The sequence below is a fragment of the Micromys minutus genome (assembly GCF_963924665.1).
Source record: "Micromys minutus genome assembly, chromosome: 3".
Taxonomy (NCBI): domain Eukaryota; kingdom Metazoa; phylum Chordata; class Mammalia; order Rodentia; family Muridae; genus Micromys; species Micromys minutus.
The window spans coordinates 76,701,287-76,729,108 of record NC_137972.1 but is presented as its reverse complement, the minus strand read 5'-3'; the positions used below and the strand labels follow the sequence as shown (position 1 = coordinate 76,729,108).

Here is a 27,822-nt window from a genome sequence, read left to right as displayed (position 1 = left end):
AGGAAAGATGTTACTCGCCTTTAAAGCTGCTCTAGTGTCTGAAAACCAGGGAACCCCTGGTTTGCCAGCGTCAGTCTGGGGTGAAATGTGTGCCCCTTCCAACTGCAGCTGTTTTCAGGACTGACTCTTAACTAAACCAGGAAATGAGTGCAGGGAAGGAATGCTGACACTTGCTTCACCAGACAGTCAGTGCTGACTCGGACCACAGGGCTGCAGTGTTTCCTGCAGGATTAAGTCCTACAAGCTTGCCTCTTCAAGCAGGAAACAGGTAATTTTTCTTGTATTTTTTTTTTTAATGAGACAGTATTTTGCGATGCGTCCCCTGCTTTTTGTCATGGTAACTGTCTTACTTCTGCTTCTTAGGTGCTGGGAATATAAGAGTGGTTCACCTTAACTGTTGAAGTAAGCCTTTTTAGTATACTACAACATCTCTTTGTGTTTAACTATTTTAATCACACTTTACTAAGAACAAGAAATTTCTTTCATAAAACCACATTATAATTATCAAAAAGGCAACTGGGCAGGGGAGACTGCTCTACTAGCAAATGCTTGTCTTTCGAACATAGGTTTACGCTTCAGAACCTGTACAAAAAAAAAAAAATGGGCTTGGTGGTGATGCCAGTAATCCCTTTGACTCAGAATATAGACTGGGGGATCGCTGGGGTTCACCATACAAGATTAGCTGAATTAGTGAGATCCAGGGCAGTGAGAGATCCTTTCGTGAGAACAAGGAGAACTGATCTTGAGGAATGACATTTCAGATTGACCTTGGGCCTCCAACCACGTGAGCATAGACAAAGCAGCAATGCCCTACATCAAGCCTCCAAGACCCTGACAGTTCTGCGAAGACCTGTAGGGGGCAGCATCGCCTCGCTCCTGATCCCGCCTTCCTTGGGCGTGGCTCCACTTAACACCCCAGGCTCTGCAGACAGCTGGAGCAGCTTTCAACAAACTGCACTTTCCTGGGGATGGAGCTGTACTCCACTGCGTCCACTGTGTCCACTGCGTCCACTGCTGTGGTTAATCTCTTCCGTCTCTGCCGCCTCAGATCAGATATGCCCTTCTGCCTCAGCCAGGATTCGCCTCCTCGTAGATATGAGGGTCTGTCTGAGAATCCTGGGCCATACTGTGTACCCTGATTTTCGTTACATTAAAAGTTACAAGTTACCTTTTCATGTAATTATATGTTTGTGAAGGGGGAACAAATGCGTTTTATATTCCTCTGACCCATCCTGGTTCCTGCTAGACAGCCTCCTCCCCTCAGACAGCAGCTAACATGGTGCAGACAGGGAGGGCATCAGTTTTTGCTGATGATGGGGGTGGGGGTGGGGCAGGACAAGTGATTGGAATGTGGAGTCAGGAGCTGCTCCTTCCCTAGGATTTCTGCACACACCCAGTCGTTCCCCAACCCTCAGCAACACAGATATTCCCAGGCACCCTTCTGTTAAGACACTTCCCAACTTTGGTTTCCATTTATCTTAGACATCCTGGGAGTTAACATGGGTCTCCTCAATCTCTTTGTCCAGGAGGCAAGAACAGCCCATTCTGTCCCTGGAGCCTTTCAGACCTGAAGGACTCAGTTCGGTCCCATGGAGAAGCTCTGGCAGCTGTCAGGTGTCTCACCTACTTGGAAGGCTGAGGTGGGAGGCGCCCTGGAGCCCAGGGTGTGAGGCCTGTGTGCAGCAAAGATGATGTCATCCCGCCAACAACAGAAAGGAGGTAACTAAGCACAGACTTGCAGGCAGTTAGTGGAAAGACCTAAAACCTGAGAAAGAAGGTGATACTTTAACAAATGAAATGTTTTTACGTTTTAAATTCTAACTGGACAAGCATCCTAATTTAGACAGGAGCAACTCTCCAGGTTAAGAATGGTGAGCTCCGTGGGGTAGGATGGATCAGTGACCACAATTCAGTGTAAACCTCAGTCTTGCCATGTGTGAGCCTCACACACCCAGTGTCCTTTCCTCCAGTGTCTTCTCTGAGTCTGTTACCCGTTTTCATCCAATTCCACTGAGGAACGGGATGATATTGCTTTTATTGGCCAGGACTCAGTTGACTCTGAAAGTTTTGTGAGAAGACATGGTGAGAAGCCGAACCAGACGTAGTGAGCACAATGGCAGGGGCAAGGAGGAGACAGTATGCAACGTCTTTAACACTAGTTCTCACTAATGATTCTCTTCCTGATGTGTATATATACACATGCACACACACATACATGTATAAATAAACATACACACACCTTGGCTCACTTCAGCACTAAAGTGCCTGTCCACAGATGAGACACAGGCCTGTCTTCTTAAATACTGAGACAAACATAAAGGCTGCACTTAACTATGGGACACCATCTTCTGGAAGAGCACTGCTGACAGATATAATAATGTGTCTTTCTGTATCCTACGCACCCATCTTCCCAGATTAAGGGAAGTGACCAGATACTGGGCTGGCAAACTCCCAGGTTTGGGCAATTATTTAGAATATACAGGTGGTTTTCTTAGAACTTTGCCAGACAATCCTCTAAAATGACAGAGTGAGAGGGGGAGGGGAGGGGAAAAGGTGCTGCACACCTTTAATCCAAGCATTTGGGAGGCAGATCTACAGATCTCTGAGTTCAGGGCAAGCCTCCTCTACAGAGGGATTTCCAGGACAGTCATGGCTATACAGAGAAACCCTGTCTTGCAAAACCAAAGACTAAATAGGATTGATTCCATTTCTCTTTCAAACTGTCAGTTGGAGGCTGACACTAACCAATTTCCCTAACAGTGCATCCAGGTGCTTGTTCCTTATGTAGGAGTCAGTTGTAACAAGCAGCTCACTCCCAGTTACTTCACCCTTCTACAGAACTCTGGGCCATGGTCCAGGGCTCCTAGGCTGGCCCTGCCCCCCATCACTATGGATCCACATCCTCTCAAGCTGCATGTTTACATAATGACTAACCCTTCCCAGGTTTTTACCCATCACAGTCTCAAGATGGCTCTGCTTTCCCAGCCTCTTCCCACCTCTCCCTGTAAGTTGCCCCTTTTATATCTGTCCTGAGTGTCTGGGACGAGGGTTAATGACCTGAAAGTCTCAGGTGGACTGAGACACTCTGGGCAGGAATGCTGACTTCACTGCTAACACTGTGAGTTGCCAGGGACCAGGATGCTCCCTCTGTTGGTACCCTGCACTGAGATGGCAGAACACTAACAGGTGAAACCTTAGTCCCTTTTCTGCCATATTAAACCCCAAGACCCCAGAACCATGTACAGTCTCCACCCCGCCAGTCTACGGCCCTTCAGCTTTCCTGATTACAGAGAGATTCTGACTCTGGGGTAGGAGAGCCTGTTGCCTGGGCCCCATCCCTGACCTATTGAAGAAGAGGGCTTCAGCTGTAGTGCTCTTAAGAGCTCCTCAGTGGACTCTGTTGTGCAAACAGAGTGAGACCCTCGATGTTAAACTCTGAAAGGACACATAGGTTGGAATCCTGAGCCGCACCTGGAGGCTGCACTTGGTGACTGTGTTTGCCGATTGTCTGTGGTTATGCAGAGTGTGGCTCATCTGCTGTGGTTCTGATGGAGTCAATCGCAGCAGGTCTGTCACTGACTAGAACACCGGTTTCATAAGTGGTTGAAAACTGTCCTGTGTAGTTACCCCTTCCTTTGTGACAGCGACACCAATCTGCGGGTTAACGAGACTCATGAAGAGAGGACTCCAGTGTGGGAGGCTCAGGCTGAGGAGGAGACCACCTCTGCTCTAGGATACATTTAAAAAGACGGATGTGTGTGTTTGCCTACAGGTGTGTGCACCACGTGTGCTCCTGGTACACACAAAGGCCAAAAGAAGGTGCTGGGTCCTTGAAAACTGAATTTTCAGGTAGCTGCAAGTCACCAGGTGGGGTCTAGGCAGCAAACACTGGTCCTTGAAAAGGGCTCACAACCTCGGAGTCGTCGCTCAAGGATGATGATGTTTGAGAAGCTCCTGCTTCGTGCATGGAACAATGACTCCAGTCTGAGGCAGGTGACTTAATGTCCCCTTGTGGTTTGAACTGCATGACTTTGCATGCTGCTAAGTGAAGGTGAGAGCCACGGAGCAGTCACCCTCCAGGCCATGGTGATGGACTCATCACGCCCAGGACCTCAGCACTGACTCCTCAGGCTGTGCTGTGTGAGGGGTGCCAAGGCTAGACCACCCAGTTCACACAGCTGCATCTAACCAGCCCACATATACTCCTGTGTTAACAGTTCAGAGTGATGGAAGGACAGTGGCCCATATGGCATTAATGTGACCCAAGAGGACCATCTGCCCTTCGTGGAACTGTGACCCAACAGCCACTGGCTGGGTGAATCATGACAAGCCTCACATCACTGATATGGCTTTTACTTGCCCCTGGGCTCAGGGTGCACAAGCCTGGCCTACTGAATGCAACTGTTTTAATGCAGAGACTTGGGGGCACGATGGGGGGAAATGAGTGTCCTGCAACGCACAGACAGCACACACAAACAGGCAGACTCTGGATCAAGAACGCACATAGCCAAGGCAGGATAGAACCCAGACGAGGTCAAGAACTTCCTCTCTTTTATTAAGTTAGAAACTAATAAAAGCAACACCCATGTCAGGCAAACACAGGGCGAGGTCCTCTGTGCTGTGCACACTGATTAGTCCGATGGCAGAGGCCACAGGCCAAGAGCCAGCACTTCCCCAGCAAGACTGCCCTGAGGTGGGACAGAAAGCCAGCTGGACCTCAGGTGAGGGATGGTGTATAACTAAGTCACCCACACCAGCAATACCAGGCTGAGCTTGAGAACCCTGATGGCTGACCAAACTGGTCTGTGCCGTGGCTCCACTTCTGTGAAGAGCAGAACCCACTTTGGATGCTCCATCCTGATGTAGCAATGGGAAGCCCCGACTATGGGACACTCGCCATCCTGTCAGAAACCAAGAGCACTGGGCAAACAAGGGATGAGCTTGGAGTCCACACTGGCATCAGAAGAAGGTGCCTCTGCAAACCTGATGCAGGGGACACTGGGGAGGAACCCCTGAGAAACACATCTGGGAAGTTCCTTCGGATCTTTCATTCTGAGCTCAAGGAAAGAAGGAGCAGGACGCAGGCTGCCGGCTGGTGCCAAGGAGGACAGCAGGTGTGATGGGGGCCTTGATGCTGGACCCACAGTGCCAAAACCCAACCTCTGTGCAAACCAGTCCTCTCAGGGAACAGGCAGGACACAGGGCTAGGGCAGGTGGGTCTCCAGAAAGGGAGCCCTGCGCTACTGGCAGATATATCCTGCTGTTCTTCTATACCTCTGAAGAGAACAGGCATCAGGCTCCTACCAGATTTCAAGGCCTAGAGCCCTGCTGGGGGGACCCTTAGCAGTGACTGGTCACAAGATCTGCCCTACAACACATGGGAGCTTCCCAGAAGTCACCTCTTAGGGGGATGTGCTAGTGCTTGGCAGAGGGCACACAGGCGATCTCCCCTTGACCTTAGGGGTCTGTGTCCTCTGCTGGTGGGGCCTGTGGATACCGCCTGAGGCTGGCTGCCCTGGGGGTTCTGTCCCTTATAAAGCATGTCTTCAGTTGGACCATGCTCCCTGATGTCCAGGACACTATAGAGCAACAATCCCATCTCTCACAGAGAACCCTACACTTAAGGCTGTGCTGCTGGTGCCAAGGGACCCCTGATCTTCCCTCTTAGCCACTGCCAGGCCTGGGTGGCTAGTGACCTCAAGGCTTTGCGTGAATGTCATATCCCTCAGCCCAATGTTGCTGGTGACAGCCCATGCCGCTGACAGCTTTGGTGACGAGCGTAGGTGACACTGGAGAACTTCATTTCTCTGCCTGGAGTTATCAGCTTGAGCTACTGCTTGGAGCTGGTGCTGTCAGCTTCCGGCCCAGGCAGAAAGAACCAAGAAGTCTGTGGGATAAAGCAGGAGAAAGTTAATAGCCACACTGCCCTCCTAGCCTGGCCAGACTCAATAACTCCCAGGGCTAGGACTCAGACTATGACACAGGTACCCGTGTAGCCCTACACAGTTCAGGAACTAGAGCTACCATTTGTCACCAGCAGCTTGTGCTCCCTCCGTCTGTGGCTCTGAGGAGCCTCTCCCATATAGGAGTCCCAGAAGCAAATGCAGCTAAGGTCACTAGGCTTTTCTGCCCTTGAGAAACTGCAGACTTACAGTTATGTGGTGCTTGCACCGGGAATTGCTGAAGACAAAGAGGGACTTCTCACATTGAGACAGGGGCCAGGACCTTTTTATTTAGGTGTGGGGTATGGGAAGGATTGATGAGAAGACAGGAATTGACTGGAAGGAGAGATCAGAAGGAACACAATGGCCCTGAGAGGAAATGTGATGCTTTAAGAATGTAAACAAACGTGGACCAGTGAGACAAAACAGGCACAGGAAACAGGCAGTTTGTGGGCTAGGAAGGAGAGGCCAGGGAGTGACAACTGTAGGGACAGGCCAGGGTCATAAAAAGACCTCACAGCATCTGAGAACTGTGTGTAACAGTTTCCATCCCCTTTTCCCCATCTGAGAACACTGAGACTCTGGGAGTTAAGCCTGTCCAGGATCAAGTCAACAGGGTGTCAGCAGCAAGAGGTCCTGAGTCTAATCTAAAGCAGATCAGCTCCTGATGACACCTGCAGTACCAGGTTCAGCCTAGCTGCCTCCCTCACAGGGCAGTGACAGGGAAAAGACTCTGTTGGAGAGAGTAAGACACCTGCCCACTTCCAGAGGCAGAAAGAGGTTCAGGATCCGGAGGCAAATAGGGTCATGGACATGAGAAGCCTTTTAGCCCCACAGGTGACTCCACCTCACAGGTGACATTGCATTCAGGTCACCAGTGACAGGAATAGACAATTGGTAGGATGCCATTATTCCTTTGGATCTTGCTCCCCTCAGGACTTACACACCACTACCTTACTGTTGGGCGGGAGAGGGGAGAATAAAGTCCGATTTTGACAGGAACCAGCTGCTCACCCTTCAACCTGAAGCAAGCTATAGAGGCTCAGCAGGACCTGACTCTGCCTGAACTCAGCTCAGTCCACAAACAGGCCCAGCTCAAGAACGCTGTTTGACCCACAGGCTCACTGAGGCTGTGGATGCAGCCCAGCTCAGTCCCTTGCGCCAGAGGAGGACATGGCAGGAGGCCAGCAGAAAGGAGGAGTCAAGGTTCCTCTTATGAGGTCTCCTCACTTTTAGCACACCTGCACCCCGACTGTCCCTCGGCCCACAGGAGTCCATTCCCCATGCTTTATTCCCAAAAACAACTGGGGCAGGAGACACGGGCTAGTATTGAGCTGACTTTTCTAGGACCTGGCCATAAAACCTCAGGCTCCTAGAAGCCAACCACGCCAGCCACTCCCAAGAACACACAAGCAGGCTGGCCTAGCACCCTCTCCTATCTGTACAGGGTAGCACCAACACAAACCTTACTCTGTTGTCCCTTCCTGTCCCCAAGCTCTCTGCTACTATCCACCTATCTCTTAAGAGAACACCTGATGAGTCACGTGCTTCTCCTTCAGCCAGACTCGTGTTTCCTTATGACTTAATTCACTCACAGTACTAAGCACAGCAGCGGGGCTCACAGACACCCCCTCTGAGGATCAGGGCAAGCACCTCACTTCGTCAGAATGGCTGCTGCCCTACATAGGCCTTCATCCCTACACCTCACACAGAAGACAGATACTACACCTCTCCCACTGACAAGCCCATAACTGTGCCAGAAGAGGTAGGACATGAATGGGCCGTCTGTCCCTAAATCCCATTACCCTGGTGCACATCAGACCCTCCCTGGGAGGTGTGACAGTCATTACCAAGAGCAGAGATAAGCCACAGGGGTTTCCAGCCCTCCTGAGGGCTCACCTGGCTGGGCTCTGAAGGTGCCTTTCATGCAGGCAGATGCTTCCACGTGCTAACAAAGGCTGTGGGAATGAGAGAGTACGGCACGGTGGTGATGCAGTTCCATGTGTCCGAAGTGGGATCATAGCAGTCCAGGGTCTTACACCTCTGGGTCCCAAAGTAGCCTCCCACCACATACAGCTTGTTGCCTGAGGCCACGGCATGACAGGACATGCGTTTGGCTGTCATGTCCCCGATCCGCGTCCACTGGTTGGTCTCACAGTCGAAGCGATAGGCTGAGGCTGCTGTGTATTCTGTGTCACCTCCCATGATGAAAATCTGGCTGCCCAGGACAGCGGCAGCGGTGTATCGCCAAGGCTGGGGACATTCTGCCTTGATTGTCCACCGGTTCTCCGAAGGGTCAAAACACTGGACTTTGGACACCATGTCCCGGTGGATGCTGGTCCCTCCGAACACAAAGAGTTTCAGCTTGGCACTCACCACCGCAGCATTGCTGACACCATCTCTCATCGGGGCCACCATAGTCCACTTATTGTCCCCAGGGTCATATTTCTCTACTTGTTTCAGGGAGACAGAAGGGGAGGCAGGGAAAATGCCTGCTAGGGATGTATGGCCCCCCACCACGTAGAGACAGTTCTCCAGTTCAGCTGAGCCATGGCCAAAGCGCGCAATCAGCATGGGAGCTGCCTTAGACCATTCTTCATGGACAGTGTCATACACCCAGACATCCTTAGATACCCCATTCTCAGAGCCCCTGCCTCCAGTCACGTAGACTTTGCAGCCAATTGCTGAAGCACTGAACTCCTTCCGGGGGCTCGGCAGATCTGCCTTGGGGATAATCTCCTTGGCTTTGTGGTCCACTTGGTAGATCTTGTCGCACATGAAGGTCTGGCCTCCCAAGATGAGCAGCGTGTGACCGGCCTTGCGAGGCCGGGCAAAGGGACTGGTGACCACACCGTCGTTCTGCAAGATCTTGGTCTTGCAGCGGAAGGCCTCATCTATGATGAGCTTGGTGCACTCATCCGCCATGAGGAGGGTCTCTCCGGATACGGCCTTCTTCAGGCAGTCTGAGGGCAGCAGGGCCAGTCGCACATTGCGCAGGAGCAGAGGCAGGTGGGCCTTCCTCTGCTCTAGGTCATGTTTCACCCACTGCAGGATGGCCTCAAAGACCACGCGCTCATCCTCAGTCTCCAGCTCGTCTCTGGAGATGAGGTCCAACAGAGTATCCCTAGACAGACTATTGAAGTCCTCGCTCTGCCGCACCGTCTCAAAGTGTACCAGGGACATTCGGCACGCGAACTCGTAGAGCCGTCGGCACTGGTGGGCATCAGACAGCACCATCATGCCGAGGCAGTTGGAGGGGGAAAGATTCTTCTCCAGGAACTCGGCAGCTGCGTCCCGGACATCGTGGAACTGCAGCATGTCACCGGCCTCCAGCAGCGACTCTGCGTTCTCCTCATTGATGATGATGCGAGAAGAGTAGGCGAAGTCCAGCAGCAGCTCCAGTACCTCAGGGTGCAGGTTGTCCTGGAAGTTGACCGTATCATCCCGGCTTTCCCGAAGGCCGTGGCTGAACATGGCCTCAAAGTATCGGCTGGAGGCAGCCAGCACGGCCCGATGGCAAGGGAAGGCGCGGTCACCAGCCCAGAGCGTGACATCAGTGAACATGCAGTGCTTGCGCAGGGTGTTGAGGTGGGCCAGCACACAGTCGGGGTGCGAGGCCTTGTGGAAGACGGAGATGTTCATGGAGTCTGTGCTACTCCGCGACTTGCGGGTCTCGTGAACGCTGACTGACATTGTGTGCCAACCTGCAGGGGGATAGCACGGATCAGTACGGAATCTCCTGCTCACAGGCCCTCTGGACTCCAAGTGCCCCACCCCCTTCCTTTCCTCTGTCCAGCTCTAGGCAACCAAGCCTTGCTTCCTGCCTTTCCAAGGATACTGCAGGCAAGAAGGCCCTGGGCTTCACTGAGTCTGTCCTGCAGAGTCTAGCTTTGTTCTGCCTGGACACACACATCTCTAGCTGCATCCATGTTCCCTCAACAACAAAGCACCAATAAAGGCAGTTGTACTTTGCAATGTTACGAGAGATGAACACTAACTACAGTTACAACAGCCAGGGGTCTTCCCTCTGCTCTGTGGCTGTCTCACTGATGCAGCCACTACAGTGAAAGAAAGTCGGGGAGTATCTCAGGCCACTGTTTATATCCTACTTTGGGGTTTGGTTGGTTGACTGGTTTTAGTAGTTTGAGACAACTCAAACTATATATGTATATGGCCCTGTTAGAGCCGTGTAGCCTCAGACAAATAAACCCGCCAGCCTCCGCCTCCTCAGTACTAATATTAAAGGTGTGTGCTATCACACCCTAAGTCAGAGTTTATAATGATTGTGCCATTTTCATATTAAAATCATGTTGCGGTTTCTAGGTCAAGTGTGCTGGGTGTGGGTCACTCCTAGAACTACAGGGAAGGACTTCAAGGCTGAGGTACACTAGAGGTCACCCAGGCAGTGATGCTCAGCATGAACGCCTTCCCAGTCCCACAAGAGTTCTCTGGAGGCAGAGGCCAATGTGTGGCACACACACTTCTGAGAACCCTCACTAAGCAAATGAATCTAACTGGGTATAAGACACAAGCCCATGGCTGTACCAGTGCCATAGGTCACTCCAGACACCAGGCCTCACACCGATGCTCCCACCGCCAGCCCTTTACACATTTATAACATGTTTATTCACACATGCAGGCTGGGCCTCAGTGTGCATAGCACTTGCCTAACACCCACAAGACCCGAGCTTCCAGATCCCCGGGCCCCAAAAACAAGACACCCCTTTCCCTGCAGATTAAGGCATGTAGCCTTCTTTACATTTAAAACTACAAATGAAGGCAGGAGAGGTGGCGCAGCTGTTAAAACCACTGGCTGTTCTTCTAGGGGACTTGAGTTTGATTTCCAGTACCCACTTGGTAGCTCACAACTATCTGATGCCCTCTTCCAGTCCCTATGAGCAGGAACGTGGAACAGACACAATCCATGCAGGCAAAGCACCGGCACAATATGAAAGGGGCTAGGGAATTAGCTCAGCAGTTAGGAGCAGTGTGCTGTTCCTCCAGGGCCTGAATCTGGTTCTCAGGTAGCTCCAGCTTAGAAGACTACACTCCTGTGCACAAACCCTTACAGAAGCACACTTGTAAACATCAAACAGAGCTGTTTCTTGTCAGCACAGTGGCACATGCAAAAAATTAGCACTTGGAAAGCAGACACAGGTGGAATTGGATCTCGATGAGTAAGGCTACCCAGGTTTACACAGAGTTCTAGGGCAGCCAGGGAGACCCTGTATCAAAAAAAGACACTGTCTCAAAATCAGTCAAAATGCAGTTCACCACAGCTGTTCTATATTATCTGTATAAACATTACTTTGGAATATGTTTTAACATTTCTTGTTTTCTTGAGACCAAACTAGCCTTGAGCACAAAAGTCAGCTTGTCTCTGCCCCCCCTGAGCTCTGGAGCTATGGTGTGTGCCACTATACTGAGCAAATTCTTATGAAAAGACTACGTTTCCTTCAAACAGCGTCTCAGTCAGCATCTTCTGCGGTGGCCCCTGAAGGCGGAACCACAGGCACAAGTGGCTCTTCCGGGAAGCCCGAAGTCCTGAGAGTAACAGTAGGATGTGCCCTTGCCTCTGCTTCATGGCTCTGAGCCCCACCGCTTGCCCTGCCGCCCACACATCACCCACAACCTGCCTTGCTGCGCTCTACAAGGGCAGAGGGGCAGGACTTGGTAATGCAGAGCTGTCCTCTTCTGGTCACCAAATGTTCCTGCCTCCAGTTTCCCAGGAAGGGGAGGAAGGCAGGCTAACACATCACTGAGCTCATACTGCAGGACACATCCAATTCCGGACCTGTGACAGACAGGTGGACAGCCCAGCTTCCATCTGCTACTGGGGTCAAGAGCAGCTGTGCTGTGTACCTTCTCCCAGGCATGTCCCTTCCTCCACCCATGTAGATCAGTGAGATCACAAGTGAGGCCTCCACACTGGCTCCCTCCACAACCTGCCTGCACCCCAACTTAGGAAGACAAGGGAGGTAAGCAATGCCTTAGGATGGGAAAAAGTTCACACTCTGTTTTTTCACTACAGGGTTTCACTGTGTAGCCCAGGCTAGCCTCAAGCATGCAATCCTCAGCCTGTAGCTGCTGAGATGCCAGGCATGTGAAGCCACACCAGCCCCACCACACCCCTATGGGAAGCACACAGAGGAAGCACACATTAACCTCCATCATAGAAAACCAAGTTGCAGGCTGACTGTGGGAACTGAGCAGGTTCACACAGGGATGCAGGCCGTCTAGACTGCTGTGTTCTACAGTAGGGAAACCCTGGAGCAGCTCAGGCCATGGACCACGCTGAGCCTTTCCCAGGGCAGCAGCTCTGCCTTCTGGGGGCAGAACATGGCAGGAGGAAAAAGATCCTCTGAAATCCAACCAAGGATAAAGAAACACTACAAAGGCCCAGCAGGAATCCTGGTCAGAAAGAGGCTAACTAGTGAATGCCAAGTGACCAAGCCATGTTGTGCTTACAAATTTGTAAGTAAAAATTTAAAGAGGCCAGGCATGGTGGGGCACACCTTTAATTCCAGCACTCAGGATGCAGAGGCAGGTGAATCACTGTGAGTATGAGGCCATCCTGGTCTACAAAGTGAGTCAAGGAAAGCCAGGAGGCTATGATACACAGAGAAACCCTGCCTCGAGAAAATTAAGGAAGGGGAAAAGAAGAAAAGAAAAAGAGAACCCCACCACCACCAAAACAAACACAGGAGGAGGAAGAGGAGGAGGAAGCAAGGGCCTGGAGAAATGGCTCAGCTCAGTAGTTCAACGCAATCTCTGCTCTTCCAGAGGACCTGAGTTCTATTCCCAGCAACCACATGGTGGCTCACAACCATCTTACTGGGCTGGGGCGTCCTCTTGTGGCATGGAGGTGTACAGGCAGACAGAGCAGCCAATGTGCCTAAAGTAAGTAAATCTTAGGAAAACTGAAAAAGATAGCAGGCTTCACTGCTACACTGGTCACCATGTCTTTGTGCTTTGTCATCTTGTCCCTCCCACCATCCCTCCTGCTGCCCCACTCCTCAGGAAATGGATCCCTTCAGGATCCAGCACACACAGAGTAAAAGTAAACCTGTGGAAGGAAAATGTAACTGTCTTTCTCTCCACCCCTCACCCACCCCAGTGCCACTATTCCTGAGCACTGCACATACTATTTCATCTTGAGACACAAGTGCAACCTGTTTTGGTCAGCACCCATGAGGATACACTGTGGTGGCCAACATCCCTCAGATGGCAGTGTCTTGGCAGAACCACATGCTTGCGTCATCTTATTGACACCACTTTTGGGGTCACTCCAAGAGATCCAAAGAACTGTCACCACGCCAGCAGTCACTGGGTCAGAGGGAAAACCCGTGGCAGTGCTGATTAAGAGTCGGCCCTGGGAAGACACATCATTTCATTCCTAGCTCAGTGGCCAAAACCAGTCCCACAACTTCACTGGCCCAGAGAGTGCCAGGAGTAATCCTGCCATATGCCCTACTATTCAGTAACTCAGAAGAGAAACTGCAGTTCAAACGCAGACAGCCTTGTGTGCTAACTCACCTGACCCCGGGCCTCGGCCTCAAGCACAATCCTATCTGCACAGGTTGGGAAACCAGGCAGAGACATTAGCACACTTACCCAAAGGCCCACAGGGACTGGGGCAGAACCAGGTCTCTCTCTGGCTTAGGTCCCTACAACCTCTATTTGAGCCCAGCACAACAAGTCCGAGGAAGACGTGGCACTGGATTCTAGATCTGACATACTTCCCTGAACAAGGTTGGAGAGGAAGGCCTTAGCCCGGCATGTCACTAGATTCATGAATCAAGACTGTTCTCACCCACAAAGCTCTCTGCCCACAAGCCCCTCTCCGAGGCTCTGTCTAATTAGGACAAGTAACATTGAAGAAACTGTGCCCTGTGCCCCGAGACATCATGGAAGTAATAAATTCACTTCTATCCTCAGCTCGGTGGCAACTAGGGAGCTGCCTCAGGTCACTGCTTTCTGTGTCTAAAAATGCTGCCTAATCCAAGAGGATGTGTGCAACTGGCCAGCTTCTCACCAATGCCTGCCATAAAAGCTGTGGGACCCATAGGCCCAGCCAAATGCTCATTCAAGATGCTTAGTGCCCACCTCTGCCTGCGGCCTGCCCTAGACCAATACGCGCACTTAGGGGCTCAGCCATTCAGGACAAAGCAACAGAAATGAGGGAGACTGAAGGTGACAATCTCTAGGCAATATCCCTGACCTCTGGCATTTCCATGGGGGTGACTGCAGAGAGAGGAGGCAGGTCAGGTGCTGCCCCTACTTAGGGCCAAAAACAAAACATTCTTAGACACACAAAACACAAAGACATCCTTTTCTTGCCTCATAGAAAGCAGATACTAAGGACCCAGGGTACTGAAAGGAGGGAAGGCAGTAGCTGCTGTACCAGACGACCCGTGTTCGGTTCAGTACTCACAGGAGGCTCAGAACCATCAGAATTACAAGTGGTTCCAGTACCATTCATTAACTGGGATGTGACGTCATGCACTTACAGTCTCAGAAGGGAATTTAGAGACAGCAGGATCAGAAGTTCAGGGTCACCTCTGGCTACACCTGGATTATCAACTTGTGTCAGAAGGATGGATGGCCCAGTAGGTAATGATGCTGGCTACCAAGCCTGATGACCTAAATTTGATTCCCAGAACCCATGTGGTAGAAGAAGTGAACCAATTCTTGTTAGTAACTGATCTCCACACACGTGTATGCACACACAAGTACATGTACACACACACAAAATATGTAAAACTTAATGGCATAGGCCAATTCTGGAGGAAAGTGAAGGGGTTTGGGAAGAGGCAGCAAGAAGAATTTCTGTGAACCACAGATGAACATTTCTAAATGGTTATAGTGGGGCTGGGCACACGGCACAGGTAAACTACCTATCCCCGTGTAAGACACTAAGATTCCGGTCACAGGCATTACTCACACTCTGTCATGTCACGTTCTTGGGTGTCTGAAGGGTTTGTATTTCCATTTTTACACCAAACCCAAGTCTCATTGCTTTGGTTGCATTGCTGCTTTCTCCCGAGATAAGTTCTCGGGAGAAGAATGGCAGCTGCATCATTGTCTTTAGGCCATGTCTCTGCTGCCCCTCCAGCAAAGATGCTTCTTCCAGCTCTGAGAGCTTGCACGGACTCAAGGCCATCCATGAGAGCAGGGAGCAGCTGGTACTCAGCTTTCACAAGCCACCACCTGCTCCCCTCCACTGTCTTGGGCCCAGATCTCCATATCCAGATGGGAGCAAGGCCAGTGGAGAGCATCATTACTCCAGTCAGAGAAAAGTGACCTGAGCTCTCTGGTTCTCCCATCTGACAAAATCATTTCCTTCCTCTCTCTTCACCAAAGGGAACAGAGCACTGCTCTACACACACCAGCAGACACTCTGTAGGGCAGTAGGGCTCACAGGTACATTAGATACCCAGAAAGAGGCTGCCTCTCCGGCAATCTGGCCCCACAGATGGAATCATTAAGAACACACTGGACTCGATATTAAATTCTACCAGCCTCCTGGAGTAAGGAATACACAGGAGAGCAGAAAAAAAAAAAAACAAATGAGATTAAAATCAGCGGGCATTTCCCAGGAGAGGGCTGCCTTCCATCTCCAGAAGCCCTGGCTTCCATGAAGATCATGTTGCCAATCTCAAAGACCATACTCTCTCTCTCCAAGACTCAGCTTGCATGCTCTCTCTCTCTTAATTAAAATTTTATATATATTCATATCTACGGGTTGGGAACATATGTGCCACGATTTGAATGTGGAAGCCACAGAGCAACTAACAGATCTAACTAACTGGTTTCCTTAAATCATGTGGATCCCAAGGACTGCACTGTGTGTGTGGTTTTTGGGCTTGATGGCAGGCACCACTAACCACCGAGCCATCTCCCTGCGCCCCAGCTCTTCTCAGAGCACAAGGAAGAAGGCGCTCAGCACCACCTCTTGAGAGAACCATCAGGTGCCCTCTGCCCCAGCATTTGCAGTCATGGAAACCTTCCTGCAGTTCACCTGGACAGGAGCTTCCACGGCAGATGGATGAAAGGTCTGCAAAGAGCCTGGAGAGACTCGGCACTCACAAGTGGTCTGATAGCTACCTTTGGGTGGGTCTCTGCGGTAAAGTAGTACTACACTCACACACACACACACACACACACACACACACACACAAAACAGAGAGAGAAAGATTCGCATTAGGTAGAGTTACTTTTCATTCATCCATTTGAAACTTCTTCCAGAACACTGGCTGAATTCTCCTTGCTGTAGCCTTCAAATCTGCTAAGATATGTGGTGCTGATTACAGGACATGAAGAAAGGCCAGTCTCACCCAGATACAGCCTTTTCAGATAACCACGGCCACTCTTCCCTGACCAGTGGCGGTTTCTTTACAGGCCACTCAAGTGTGGAATCTGACCCCTATCAATGTACTCTGCCACATTCCCAGCCTGCACCTTGAATGGATCATTTACCCAGCAGAGTGTTGTAACCTGGTACATGGGGCACGTGGAAAACACTGGCTCCCTGCACTGTGCACTCAATGAAGAAAGCAAGCACGGCAGGCAATGCCTCAGCACTACTGTGGAAAGAAATGTTTGAACTGGGGGCCCTCAAAGGAGCTTCACTCTGACAGTGGTCTGCAAAGCTCTTCCACACTAACCATACTTTCTCTGGAACCTACAGAAACTCCAGAAAGGAAGTGCTGGGGAGGATAACTGGCATATACACACCCCAGATGTGGCTGGAGTCAGTACTCAAGATCAGCTGAGCCGGGGACCTCCCAAGCACCACACTCACATTCTTCCTCCACACCCCAGCCTGCAGCGCCTTGCAGTCACTGGGCTTCAGGAATCCCCCAGGTACCCTCTGGTGCCCAGCAGGTCCTCTGTCACGGTCAGAAGTCTCCCTCACCACAGAGAGCATCAACTCACTCTCCCCCCGAATGACAGGCCTCCCTCCCTCAGCAAAGTACAGGGCCAGGCTTTGGGCATCACAGCTGACATTTCCTGGTCTCTTCAAATTACATGTGTTTGCATATTTATAGCAAATACATGGATGCCCGCAAACAGCCCCTCACTCACAGATGCTTTCGCACGTTCACCCTCTTCTGCTCAAAGGCTTTCAATGGATTTGGATGTTCAAGTCTTGTTCAACCTGCTCCTTCCTCTCCAGATCTACATCCTACCCCAGCTTCTTCCCCTCCCACCCTTCCAGCTCACATTCCCCCATAATCCCTCTGCCTCAAGACCCCAGCTTTCTGGTTGTTCAGTGTAGCGGTTTATATATTAAAAAATGTAAAATGGCTCCTCTCTGGCCCCAGCAGCACTCTCGCTGCTTCCATGGCTGTCCCCACACAGACTGCCTATCTCGCGGCTCACATGCTACGGTCTCTGCTCAGTCACAATTCCCAGTAACCTGGCAAAATCAAAACTCTTGAGGCTTGTAATTTATCAATCAGATTTATATCAGTAAATTCTCACCCCACAAAACGTCCACACAATAAACTCAGAACCAACTGATATTGATATAAACTGCCCACCTAGATAAGACAAATTGTCCTATAATCATCCATCCCTTATAACACATTCATAGCTGCCTGTGGCCTTCCTTCTGGGTCATCCTTCTCTTCCTCCGTCTTCTTCTCTTCTATTCTATGTCTCCCGTCTCTCAAAAACTCTGCACCCGCCCTCCTTTTCTACTGTCCAATCACAGGCCTTGCCTTATTTTGTACCTGTCCTCACCTGCATATAGAGTTCAGCACACCTTATACAGTAGAGTCTGCGAAAACCAACTCAACAAGCATTTCTAGACACTGTACCCATAGCAAGAGTGACATCTGTCCGTCTCTTACAAGAACACTCCCTTTGTTCTGCTGGAGCACAGGGACCTTCTGATGGCCACCATGGTCTACTGCAGGGGACTGCAGACTGTGCTTAACTCTGTCTGCAGCTCCAAGGGCAGAATGCTATGTCTCCATTGTATGGGCTAGATGCTCAGTGAGTTCCATACTCAGTGCTAGCCACTGGAGTAAGAATGGATGTGTCCAGGCGCCTATTAGAGAGCCGCACAGCTGGCTCCCATTGTTGGCCGTAGTACTTGAGGTATAATTGGCAGGTGTCATGCCTACATTTAAAAAATACATTATGTTTTTGCCTGAAGGTGTGTTTATGGACCACCTGTTTGCCTGGTGCCTTGAAGGTCACAAGTGGGCCTCAGCTTCCCTGGAACTAGGGTTTACAGATGGTTATGTGGGTGCTGGGAACCAAATGCAAGTCATCTGCAAGACCACTGAGCCAACTCCACAGGCCCTGTGTTTAATCATGTAAGCCAGGTGGCTCACACATACAATCCCAATATTTAAGGGGCAGAGAATCACTTAATTCTGAGCTAGCCTGGTCTATATAGTAAGTTTGGGGACAGCCTTACTGTCACTAAGAGTGAGTCCTTATCTATAAAGAAAACTTGTCATTTTCATTTCTAACTACGGGAGAACCACTGCCAGTACTGCTCTGGATGGTAGTCCATAAACCACAAGTCCAAACCGGGATGCCGACCTGGAGCAGCAGACAGAAGAGCTGTGTGAAAAGTGTCCCTAGCTCTGAATCCCTAGCTGCCCACGATGCCTGGTTTTCTCGACTGGCAAACAGCAGTTAAATACACGTACTGTCTTTGAGCTCTCCTGTAATTACACAGGAGCACGACAAGAGGCAGGCAGCGGGACACACTGATGGTTTAGTCCTCGCCATCACTGCCAACGCCCTCATCCACTCACCAGCCGCACTAGCCCTGGGCATGCAGAATTCTAAGACAGAGCCCCGATCCCCACCCGTGGTCTTACTCTGCCGAGAGGTTACCCCACATGACAAGGGGTACAGAGGTTACCCCACATTATAGGCGCAATGACTGATTGCCTGGGACGAGGAGATGGCTCAACTGGTAAAGTGCCCAATGCAAGCATAAGGTCCTCAGCTTCATTGCAAGACCCACATTAAGAAGCTAGATATGGGAGAGAGCACTCTCAGCACTAGTGAGGCAGAGAGACAGGTAGAACTTAAGATGCAATGGCCACTCAGCCTAGCTTAGTTGGTACATCCCAGGCCACTGGGAGACAGTATTTCACAAACACCAAGATAGACGGTGCCAGTTTGACACCCGAGGTCAACCTCTCACCTCACAGAAACCCGCATGCACATATGTCCTCATGTCCACACATTTGCCCTTAGGAAAGAAACTGGGTGGACGTGACCTCAAAGAGCCTAGCGAAGACAGTTTTCTAGGCTGAGAAGACAGAAGCCTCCGTCAGTAAAGTGCTTGCTGAACAAGTTTAAGGTCTTGAGTTTGATCCCCTTGAGTTTGATAATGAATCTTATGAATCAAGTGTGGTGAGAGACCAGCTTGGCCGTAATGGTCTCCTCCTGTAACCCTATAACCCAGGAGGCTGGGGCAGGGAGATCACGAGTTTGAAGCCAGCCTCGGTCACCACACCCTGTAAAACTAGTCCGACGATTACTTTGGAATTTTCTATTTGGTATTTTCAAGCGTGTTGACCTCAGATAACCGATGCTAGAGAAAGTGAAGATGAAGACAGGAGGGCCTCTAGACTGAAACCATGTCCAGTAAAAGCAGATGGGGTATTTGTCCAAAGGTCAAGGGACAACCAGCTAGGTTTAACAGCCCCAGTCCTTACTCATCTCTGTCCCTCGCACTTAGCGGAGTAGGTAGCATCAAGCGGGGCCTCGGTAATTTCAATAACGCTCCAACTCCTGTCCCCTGGGCTCTCCCTCTACAGCCTCATGACCAGCCAATTGGCTTCATGTGCAGTTATCTAGAGGGATTCAGTAAAGGCCTCCTTCGTACTTCAAAGAAGACTGCCAGGCTGGCCTGCACCTCAGTTGGAAGTGTTTGTTTGGCACACATGCATAAACAGGAAATGGCGTCACACTCCTGTAATCCCATCACTTAGGGGTGAGGGTGGGATGATCAGATGGTTAAGGTCATCCTCGACTGAAAAGCATGATAGGATGAGAGCAGCCTGGGCTGCATAAGAGACAGTCTAAAAAAAGGAAAACACAGGAAGTCGATGAGCAAGCCCCTGTATGTCCATGAACAAATGGGCCTTGCTTTATACATCAAGTCACGGGTGTACAATGTCTCCTGCCCCGGTCCCACTGCCAGACAAACCCTGACATTTTGCTTGTAATTATATCTTTCAAAATAAAGTCCTAGTTGGGTTGATAAAAATAGCAACTGCAGCTTCCTGCAATAGAGATAGATAGTCCAATGGGTGCTTCTGCCTGAGAGGAAGCCTGGAGACCCAGCCTACTACTTGTGGCCAAGCCTGTCCACAAAGCCGGGAATGACAGCAGCTGGGACCCACTCAAAGGCTGCTTGGGAGAGTGCCACACTTCCTTGCCCCATTCCCAAACACCCAGACTGGGGACAGGGTCCGTAAATGCAGAAAGATCCTTGGGCTCCCTCCCCTTTCGAACTATAACAAAGACACTTCAGGAGGCCTCCAACTAGAGCACTTTGGGGAACCCCCTGTTGGCACCTGCCCATCATCTCCATCTAATGTTTGTTTCTATTAAGTCAGGTGGTCCTAACGGGTACCCACTGTGCAGCAGAGTTATAAGGTTCTTGGGCAGCAGTCACAGCCAAACTGGATGCTTTGGGTGCTGCTTCTGAAGGAAGGGAACGCAGACACCAGGGAAGGGCTGGTGAGCCTGGCCAAATGTCCCAGCACTGTCTGAGTCCCAGCAACGATGCACTCCATCAAATACCCATGCCGTTCATACAGCCTGGCCATGCTGACGCCTCAGTCACGCGGTCTTTCAGGAGAAGCTGTGCAGAGCCTGCTTTCAACAGTCTCAGAGCTACCTCTCCTCCTCAGGTCTCCAGTCTCCACACTCAGTGTCTCAGTGACGGACAGGTACCCATTTGGTACATCTCTGGCTTCTTTGCCACAGGAAAATAGACAAAGAACCTCCTGGTAACACATAACACACACACACACACACACACAGGATAAGCCACCTGCACGTCACCTAGGCAAAGCCACCTGTCACTAAGATACTGTCTAGAAAGTGCTCCCACTCAGACATACCTCCCAAACGTTCCAGAGCTTCTGAGCTGCAAACCGTTCAGGAATGCTTTCTTTCCCAAACAGCACAAGGCAGCAAGCAGGGGGCAGGGCTAGGCAGGGATTAAAGGGCCTCATTTCACAGATGAGCACACACACAGCCAAGAGCTTCATTCAATCCCCAGCTGAGACCAGGAGACCAATAGCAGGCAGAACCTTGATCTTCTGGAAAAGCCGAGTCAAAAGAAAAAGCCTAAATAAGCTAGACAGCTGACTGTTTTTTTTTTTTTAAAGGAATGAGATTGGAACTCTCAGCTAAGCTTTAAAATGTCCATAATATAAAGCATGGGAGGAAAATGTGGAGAACGGCACTGGGTGGAAAATAGGCAATTGTGAGAGGCGTATGACTTTAATAAAATCTAAACCTGCCATACCTGCTTTTAAAGATGTGTCATCACAGGTTCCCAAGACTTCACTGAATGTATAGGGGAAACGGTCACCCCAAGGTTTCTCATTAAAGGCAATATGAATGCTGGTGGCCTGGCCAGAATATGGTTGGACGGGCAGGTGGCATTTAAAGAGAAAGGGCTTCCCCCCTCTACAGGGACAGAGGCTGAAGGGTATTGCAGGTCACAGTGCAGAAACCCAAACTCCACACGCAATCTTTACCTGTGCAACAGGCCGAGGAGGCAGACTTTCATACCACACTGCTTGTCTATATTGCTCATGTGGACAAGAAATCTGTCAATATACTGACATTTTACAAAATATGTAATTTAAACGCACAGTGTTTTCCTTGGTCTCCTCAGAACAGACCTTCTGTGGAAACCTGATCCTGTGCCGTGTACCCACACCGTGACAGCCTTTGAACTTTACACTGCCTACCTAGCACAGCCCTCTGGGTCAAATGTCAACTGAGAGACCTCCCTCAGCCACTTGGTCTCCACGGATGCTCCGTGTCCTGTTCCCCCTTCCTCAAGTCTCCCGGGCCACTTTCTCGGCATCCCCTTTTGAGGTCGCTGCACTTAGCGGCTCTGCCTGTTGTCAGCCTCCTCTGACCGAATGGGAGCTTCGGGAGAATGGGAACCACCCTGTTCCCAGTGGATTCCAGAACCTGGCAGAAAACAGATAACACAACGTGCTCACTGGACACATCTGGACAATGAGACTGGCAGTGTCCCCTTGTTCTCCTCTCCTGCACGGCAGAGCGCTCTCTCGACATCATAACTGGTACCCTAGCTGAACTCTGACCACTGACTACCAACCCTGTACACCAGAAGCTAAGGTCCACTGTAAACTCTTTGAGCCCAACCTTCCTCCAGTGTCACCTGCAAGGCAAACCATTCAGAACAGAACACCACACCTTTCTCCTTCACATCTTCAAGAAGTAAATTCACATGGGCACGCACAGATAAAAGGGCCGACTACCCAGCCTCTCGGGTCCAGAGGAGCTTATCCCCTGGTCTCTGGGTGCTGCTACCTTGGCTGTCGAGAAAAGAGCTCCATGCCTCCTGACCTTCGCCCCTACCCAAACAAAAAGGCCTGGCTATGCAAATGTGGCAAGCAGTTCATCTTGAGGTTTGAACAAGAAAAGAATCTCTTTATCTTAATTAGGACATTAATTTCACTTGGCCTAGGTTGATCTTTGTTCAGACCCTTGTGGGGGAGCCCAACAAAAACAAGAAAAAAAAAAGAGCCTGACATGGTTTCCCCCTACCATGCAGTCTACTCCTCCCCACAGGCTGACATGACAGGTAAGCACCTGGCAGAGGTGGGCAGGGTGACAGCCAGAGAGACGTGGTCCTCCTCAGGCGGGCGGCAGCAGCCACAGTTCTCCCACGGCCTGCTCTGCAGGAGCCATCCAACTGGTCTTGCAGGCACATCCTTGCCAACGCCTGGCACTCAGCCTCCTCCTGCCCCCCTGGGCTCCCAATAATCCCTTCTGCTTCTCTAAGCTCTTTGTCCATCTCTCCCGCTTGGCTCTGTGCCCAGGAGACATCCCATAAACTAGACTGAGGGGGTCACTCCGATCCTCTCACTCTTGATGTCCAGTTCTCTGCCCAGGACAAGCCAAGGAAAACCTTGGAAATGAGTCATCTACAGGCCATCTTCCTTCGAGGCCATTCCTTCTCCCCCTGGGCCCAGACTGGTGTTTCCCTGACCCAGTTTCATGTGCATAGTGCAACCCCAGCTGAGGAGCAATTACGGGACTAGGGGAGGCTGGAGGAGAGAAGAGCCCTGTCCCTTTGGAGATATCAGCAGGACCTGACTCAGTCTCCACTCAGAGATAAGGAAACTGAAAGCTTGTGCTTGCAGACCTTATTCCACAGGTGAATAAAAGAGCTTCCAGACAAGGACTCCGAAGCCCACAGCACCCACTCGGCTCTTGATTTCTACATTGTCCCTGGCACTACCTATCAAAGGCTGACTCTCAAATTCTTCCTGCACAAGGTTGACTCGAAAGCCTCAGAAAGGCTTAGCATTAGAGCTTGCGACAGTGATACAGTTTCAGGAACACTCAAAGCATCTACCAGTTTCCTCAAAGAGTCACCTGAACCCACAGTGACAAGGTCTATATACAGTCACACGGGCAAAATTCGGTGTCCTTCCTGCAACAGCTTCCAGGTCTAAGGGTCGCAACTGTGGGATGAAGGTGGTGGTGGCTGAGCTGAAATAGAGTAACCCTACAGAGACCGCAGAATGTGGGGCCAGATCAGTGTGGATGGAAAATGACTAGAAATTTCATGAATTCCTGGAAAGCAGTGCAATTTCTCAGTTCACTTATTTGACACAGGCTCTGTGTTGCCCCGGCTGACCTGTGCCAAGGATTCAAACTGCTGGGACTAAAGATGTGCACCACCACACCTAGCTCTACCGTGAATTTCTAAAACCACAAACCTGACACACCTTTTTGCTTTAAAGACAGGGATCTCACTTGTATCCCTAACTGTTCCGCATCTGCCTGCCCCGGCAGCATTCTGAGCCCTGAGATTAAAGTTATGTATGTATTTGTGTGTGTGTGTGTGTGTGTGTGTGTGTGTGTGTGTGTGTGTGTGTATACACCTGAGCACCTCTTTGAGACAGTGCTTAGTGCTCCCCAAACTCCTGCTCCTCCCTCTCCTACGTCCCGAGTGCTGGTGCACAGGTGTGAGCACTGCCCCTTGTACGATCCAGGGCTAATGCACGCTAGGTGAGCACTCATCAGTGAGCTCATCTCAGCCCAGGACTGTCACTCTGAACACCTTTTGTCATCCGAGGGGGAACCAAGACAGGGCTGGGGAAAGGTTTAGGAGCAAGAAAGAGAGAACACCTCCGCTGTGTGTCAGGACGGAGTAAAGGGACAGGGGCTGGGCATGAGCAGCCCACAGATGCCAGGCGCCATTCCAGGACGTGCTGAACAGTGCTGGACATCACCTCACACCATCCTGCAGAAGGCCCCACAGTGGCACAGCAACATCTGAACCCAGGCCAACCGAACCTGAGCTCCTTCCACTCACCCTGTGCTTGAGAGACTTGAGGGGGAGCCCTGCCCACCTCCAGGTCCCTTCCTGCTCCTTCAGTGTCTGCTCCCCTGTCCTAACAAGCCCCAGAGACAACTGGCAGGACAACTGGCAGCTTCAGATGGCTTTAGAACCGGTACCAGCAGAGGGTTCTCAGGCAAGGATGCAGGCGAGTAGAAAAGCCTGCAGTGGCAGCCAGACAGCAGCAGACTCATCACAAGTCCTGCTGGGATGTGGTTTCTGTAAGCTGTGGATGCTTAAGTTCTGCCTCTGCCTGGCCATCCTCACACGGCTCCCAAGTGTTTCCTGGCCTCAGAAAGGATTCACTGGCAGATGAACAAGGCAATTCAATTATGAAATTTACCACATTAGATGACTTACTACATTAGCATTTCAATAGAACAATTCATTTGTGGCCCACCACTGTTGGCTTGTGTCAGCTCTATAGGGGTGTGTGTGTGCGAGTGTGTGCGTGTGTGTGTGTGTGTGTGTGTGTGTGTGTGTGTGAGAGAGAGAGAGAGAGAGAGAGAGAGAGAGAGAGAGAGAGACTACCAGCTAATAAAGGACTCAGGGCTCACACAGTGAGCTGGTGAGCAGGAGCCCCTCAGAAGCTGCATGAGAAGCCAGGGCCACAAATGAACCTGGACAGCTGCCACAGTGTCACAGTGTCACAGTGTCCCGGCCAAGGAGGAATCTTTTGGTCAGCTCCCATCCTAGAGCTGGCTCTGAAAGAGTGTGAATAGATGACAAGAAAAATGGCTGCAGCCAGGGCTCCGCATGAAGGTTCCGTAGGCCTGAGCTAGCTTTCCTTCTCTCTCCAGGAAGCCTTCCCCTTCTCTCCAGCTCCCTGCTATGCTGCTCACTGGGGTTCTGCAAACTGATGTGTCAAGGTCCCCAATCCCTGAGCCAGCACCCACTTCTCTCAGTAAGGTCTGCTCCAATGATTCATTTGACTAAGACCACCTCTGTGTAGAACGCTCACTGCTCCAGGACACCGTCCTCCCTCTAAATGACAGGAAGGTTGCAATCACTGCACACCACACACGGGAACGTTTTTTCTTCCTACTTTTCTTTCCCCACACTGCTGCCACAGGCCTAAGAGGCCATCTACAGGAACCGAGCCATTGTTGAACATACAACTTGCACACAGATCTTGCACTGCATGGTGCACGAAACCCAGCTGCCACTTGATGCCATGACAAAGGTTTCATCCATCCATCCTCTAAACACTCTCCCTGGACTCACTTGCTGATAAATGACTCAACTGAAATATCAATAATCACAGGGCCTGGGACAAAAGCGACTTTGCCGGTCTCCACAGACAAAGCCTCTCAAGAACCCTGTCTTAGAGGGACCAAATCTAAGAGCACCGTGGGTCCTCCCTCCTCTGTCCCCAGGCACAAGTCTTCAGCAACACCCATAACTGTGTCGCTTATGAAAGAAGCTCAGCAAATTAGAGGGTCAGGTGCAAAGTACCCCTCCCTCCCTGGCCTACTCCACGGTAGAATGAAATAGCCCAGACAACTGGCATACCTTGTCCTGCCACATCAAGGAGGGTGAACTAGTGCCCAACGAGCTTTGGCCAAAGCAACTTGGCCTCTGGTCTCCCCAAAGTACAGATAAACTACAAAGGCCCCTGTAGTTCGCCCCTCCCCCCAACTTCCTGTGCTCCAGTCTCTAGAAATTCTCAGGGATTGGTATGGTGGCACTTGCTTATAAACCGAGCTCTCAGGAGGCTGGGACCAGAGGATTTCATGCTCAAGGCTGGCCTGATTACATAGCAAGACTAAAAAAAGGGGGGGGGGGGGGGGGATTTAAAGACTGTGAGAATCCACTTTGAGGTCTTCGATGCACTTACACCCAAGCGTCTGGTGCCCCAGTAGGCAGAACTCCAGAATGGAAAAAAGGAGCTTCTTATACAACTATGAGACCAGTCAAGTGGGGATTTGCAGACCACAGCGGAATTCTCGCGCCAGGGCAACATAAGGGAGGAGGGTTGAGGGGAGGAGGGACGGAGGGGTGGACGACTCGCTACAGCCCTGCCAGATCAGCCACTACCTTGGTTGGGTAGGGGCGTGTGGCTCCGGGAGTGTGACCACTCTCCCTTGACAACTTCCTAGACAGGAAGGACCCTATGCTGCGGGCCACAAGGCCCGGCCCTGCAGTTTACTCTTCCCTGGCTTAACCCCTCCGCCCTGGCTAGGCAAAGGAAAGCGCGGGGACCTTGTCTACGTGCGAGCGCAAAGCTGCACGGTTCGCATCCTCGAAGACAAGCAGCTTCCTCTTTCTAGTATCAATAGTAATTTTTAAAAAGAGAGAGAGAGAGAGATAATCAGCGGACTGGATGAATCAAACACTCCCGGAGTAGGGTAGCTGCTCCGGCGCGTAACATCCGTTTGGAAAACAATTCATTCCCTTGGCGGGAGCTCTGAACACAACAGTACGGAGTCCCCAAGCTCGACCAAGGGGCGCTCCCGGGTCAGCACTCAGTTCCCTGACCCAGTGAGCCCGGCCTGCGGTCCCACACCCTGCCTGGCGATCCTCAAGCAGGGTCGCCCGCTGTCCGAGTGACAAGTCCCGACGACGGCGCCCCCTGTCGACTCCGTCCCGACCTGGTCCTCACCGTGGGGCCCCACAGGCTCCGCAGTCCCCGCCGCTGCCGCCGTTCCCGGCCGGCTCACCAGTCCCGGCCGCGATCTCCAAGCAGAACCGCACCGGCGCCGCCAACAAACTAGTTTCTCCGGCCTTCCCGCCCCGCCTCGCGGCCAGAAACGCAGCAACCAATCATAAACCGCGTCTCTGTGACGGATGGGCCGACTAACCCGTAATACAGCCGCGTGAAAAGAAAGGGACGGTCGTCCAGGCCACCGGTGCCGCGGAAGGCGGGGCGGGGAGAGGAAAGCGACTGCCACCAGATTCTTAAAGGGACAGGCCATTACCTTTCTGCTCTGGTGGCCAGAGTCGAGAGAAAGCAAAACGATTTGTTCTAGAGCTTTCTTTAAGGAAGATCTTTGTAGATCCCACATACTTCTTTCTGTATAAAAGATTTCTGATTTCTTTCGGAATCATAGCCATTGTTGATCTTTTCACAGACCTGCAATTTAATCGTCCCTACGTTCAAAAACTCCTTTTTTCCTTCCTCCCGGCTAGTTTCAGTGTGTGGGAATTTCTACAGACAGGAATCCCTGTCTTTACTGGAAATCCATATATTTCAGGGGAGAGGACTTTAAGCTTCAGCTGTTCTGTCGAGTCGGCAGGAATTTCTTCCTGAATTTAATACTCTTAAAATATTCT

The 27,822-nt window shown here is 51.1% G+C and overlaps 1 protein-coding gene across 1 annotated transcript; it reads right to left on the bottom strand.

Annotated features, from left to right (window-relative positions):
- Positions 1–4,613: 4,613 nt before the first annotated feature.
- On the bottom strand, positions 4,614–27,225 carry KLHL25 (kelch like family member 25). The gene is made up of 3 exons (XM_080914076.1): positions 27,152–27,225; positions 7,842–9,646; positions 4,614–5,887 (listed from the first exon to the last, which is right to left on the bottom strand). Exon 2 carries the CDS (start codon positions 9,633–9,635, stop codon positions 7,866–7,868), a length of 1,770 nt encoding a protein of 589 aa, XP_080770202.1. The 5' UTR covers positions 9,636–9,646; positions 27,152–27,225; the 3' UTR covers positions 4,614–5,887; positions 7,842–7,865.
- Between the last annotated feature and the right edge of the window lie 597 nt (positions 27,226–27,822).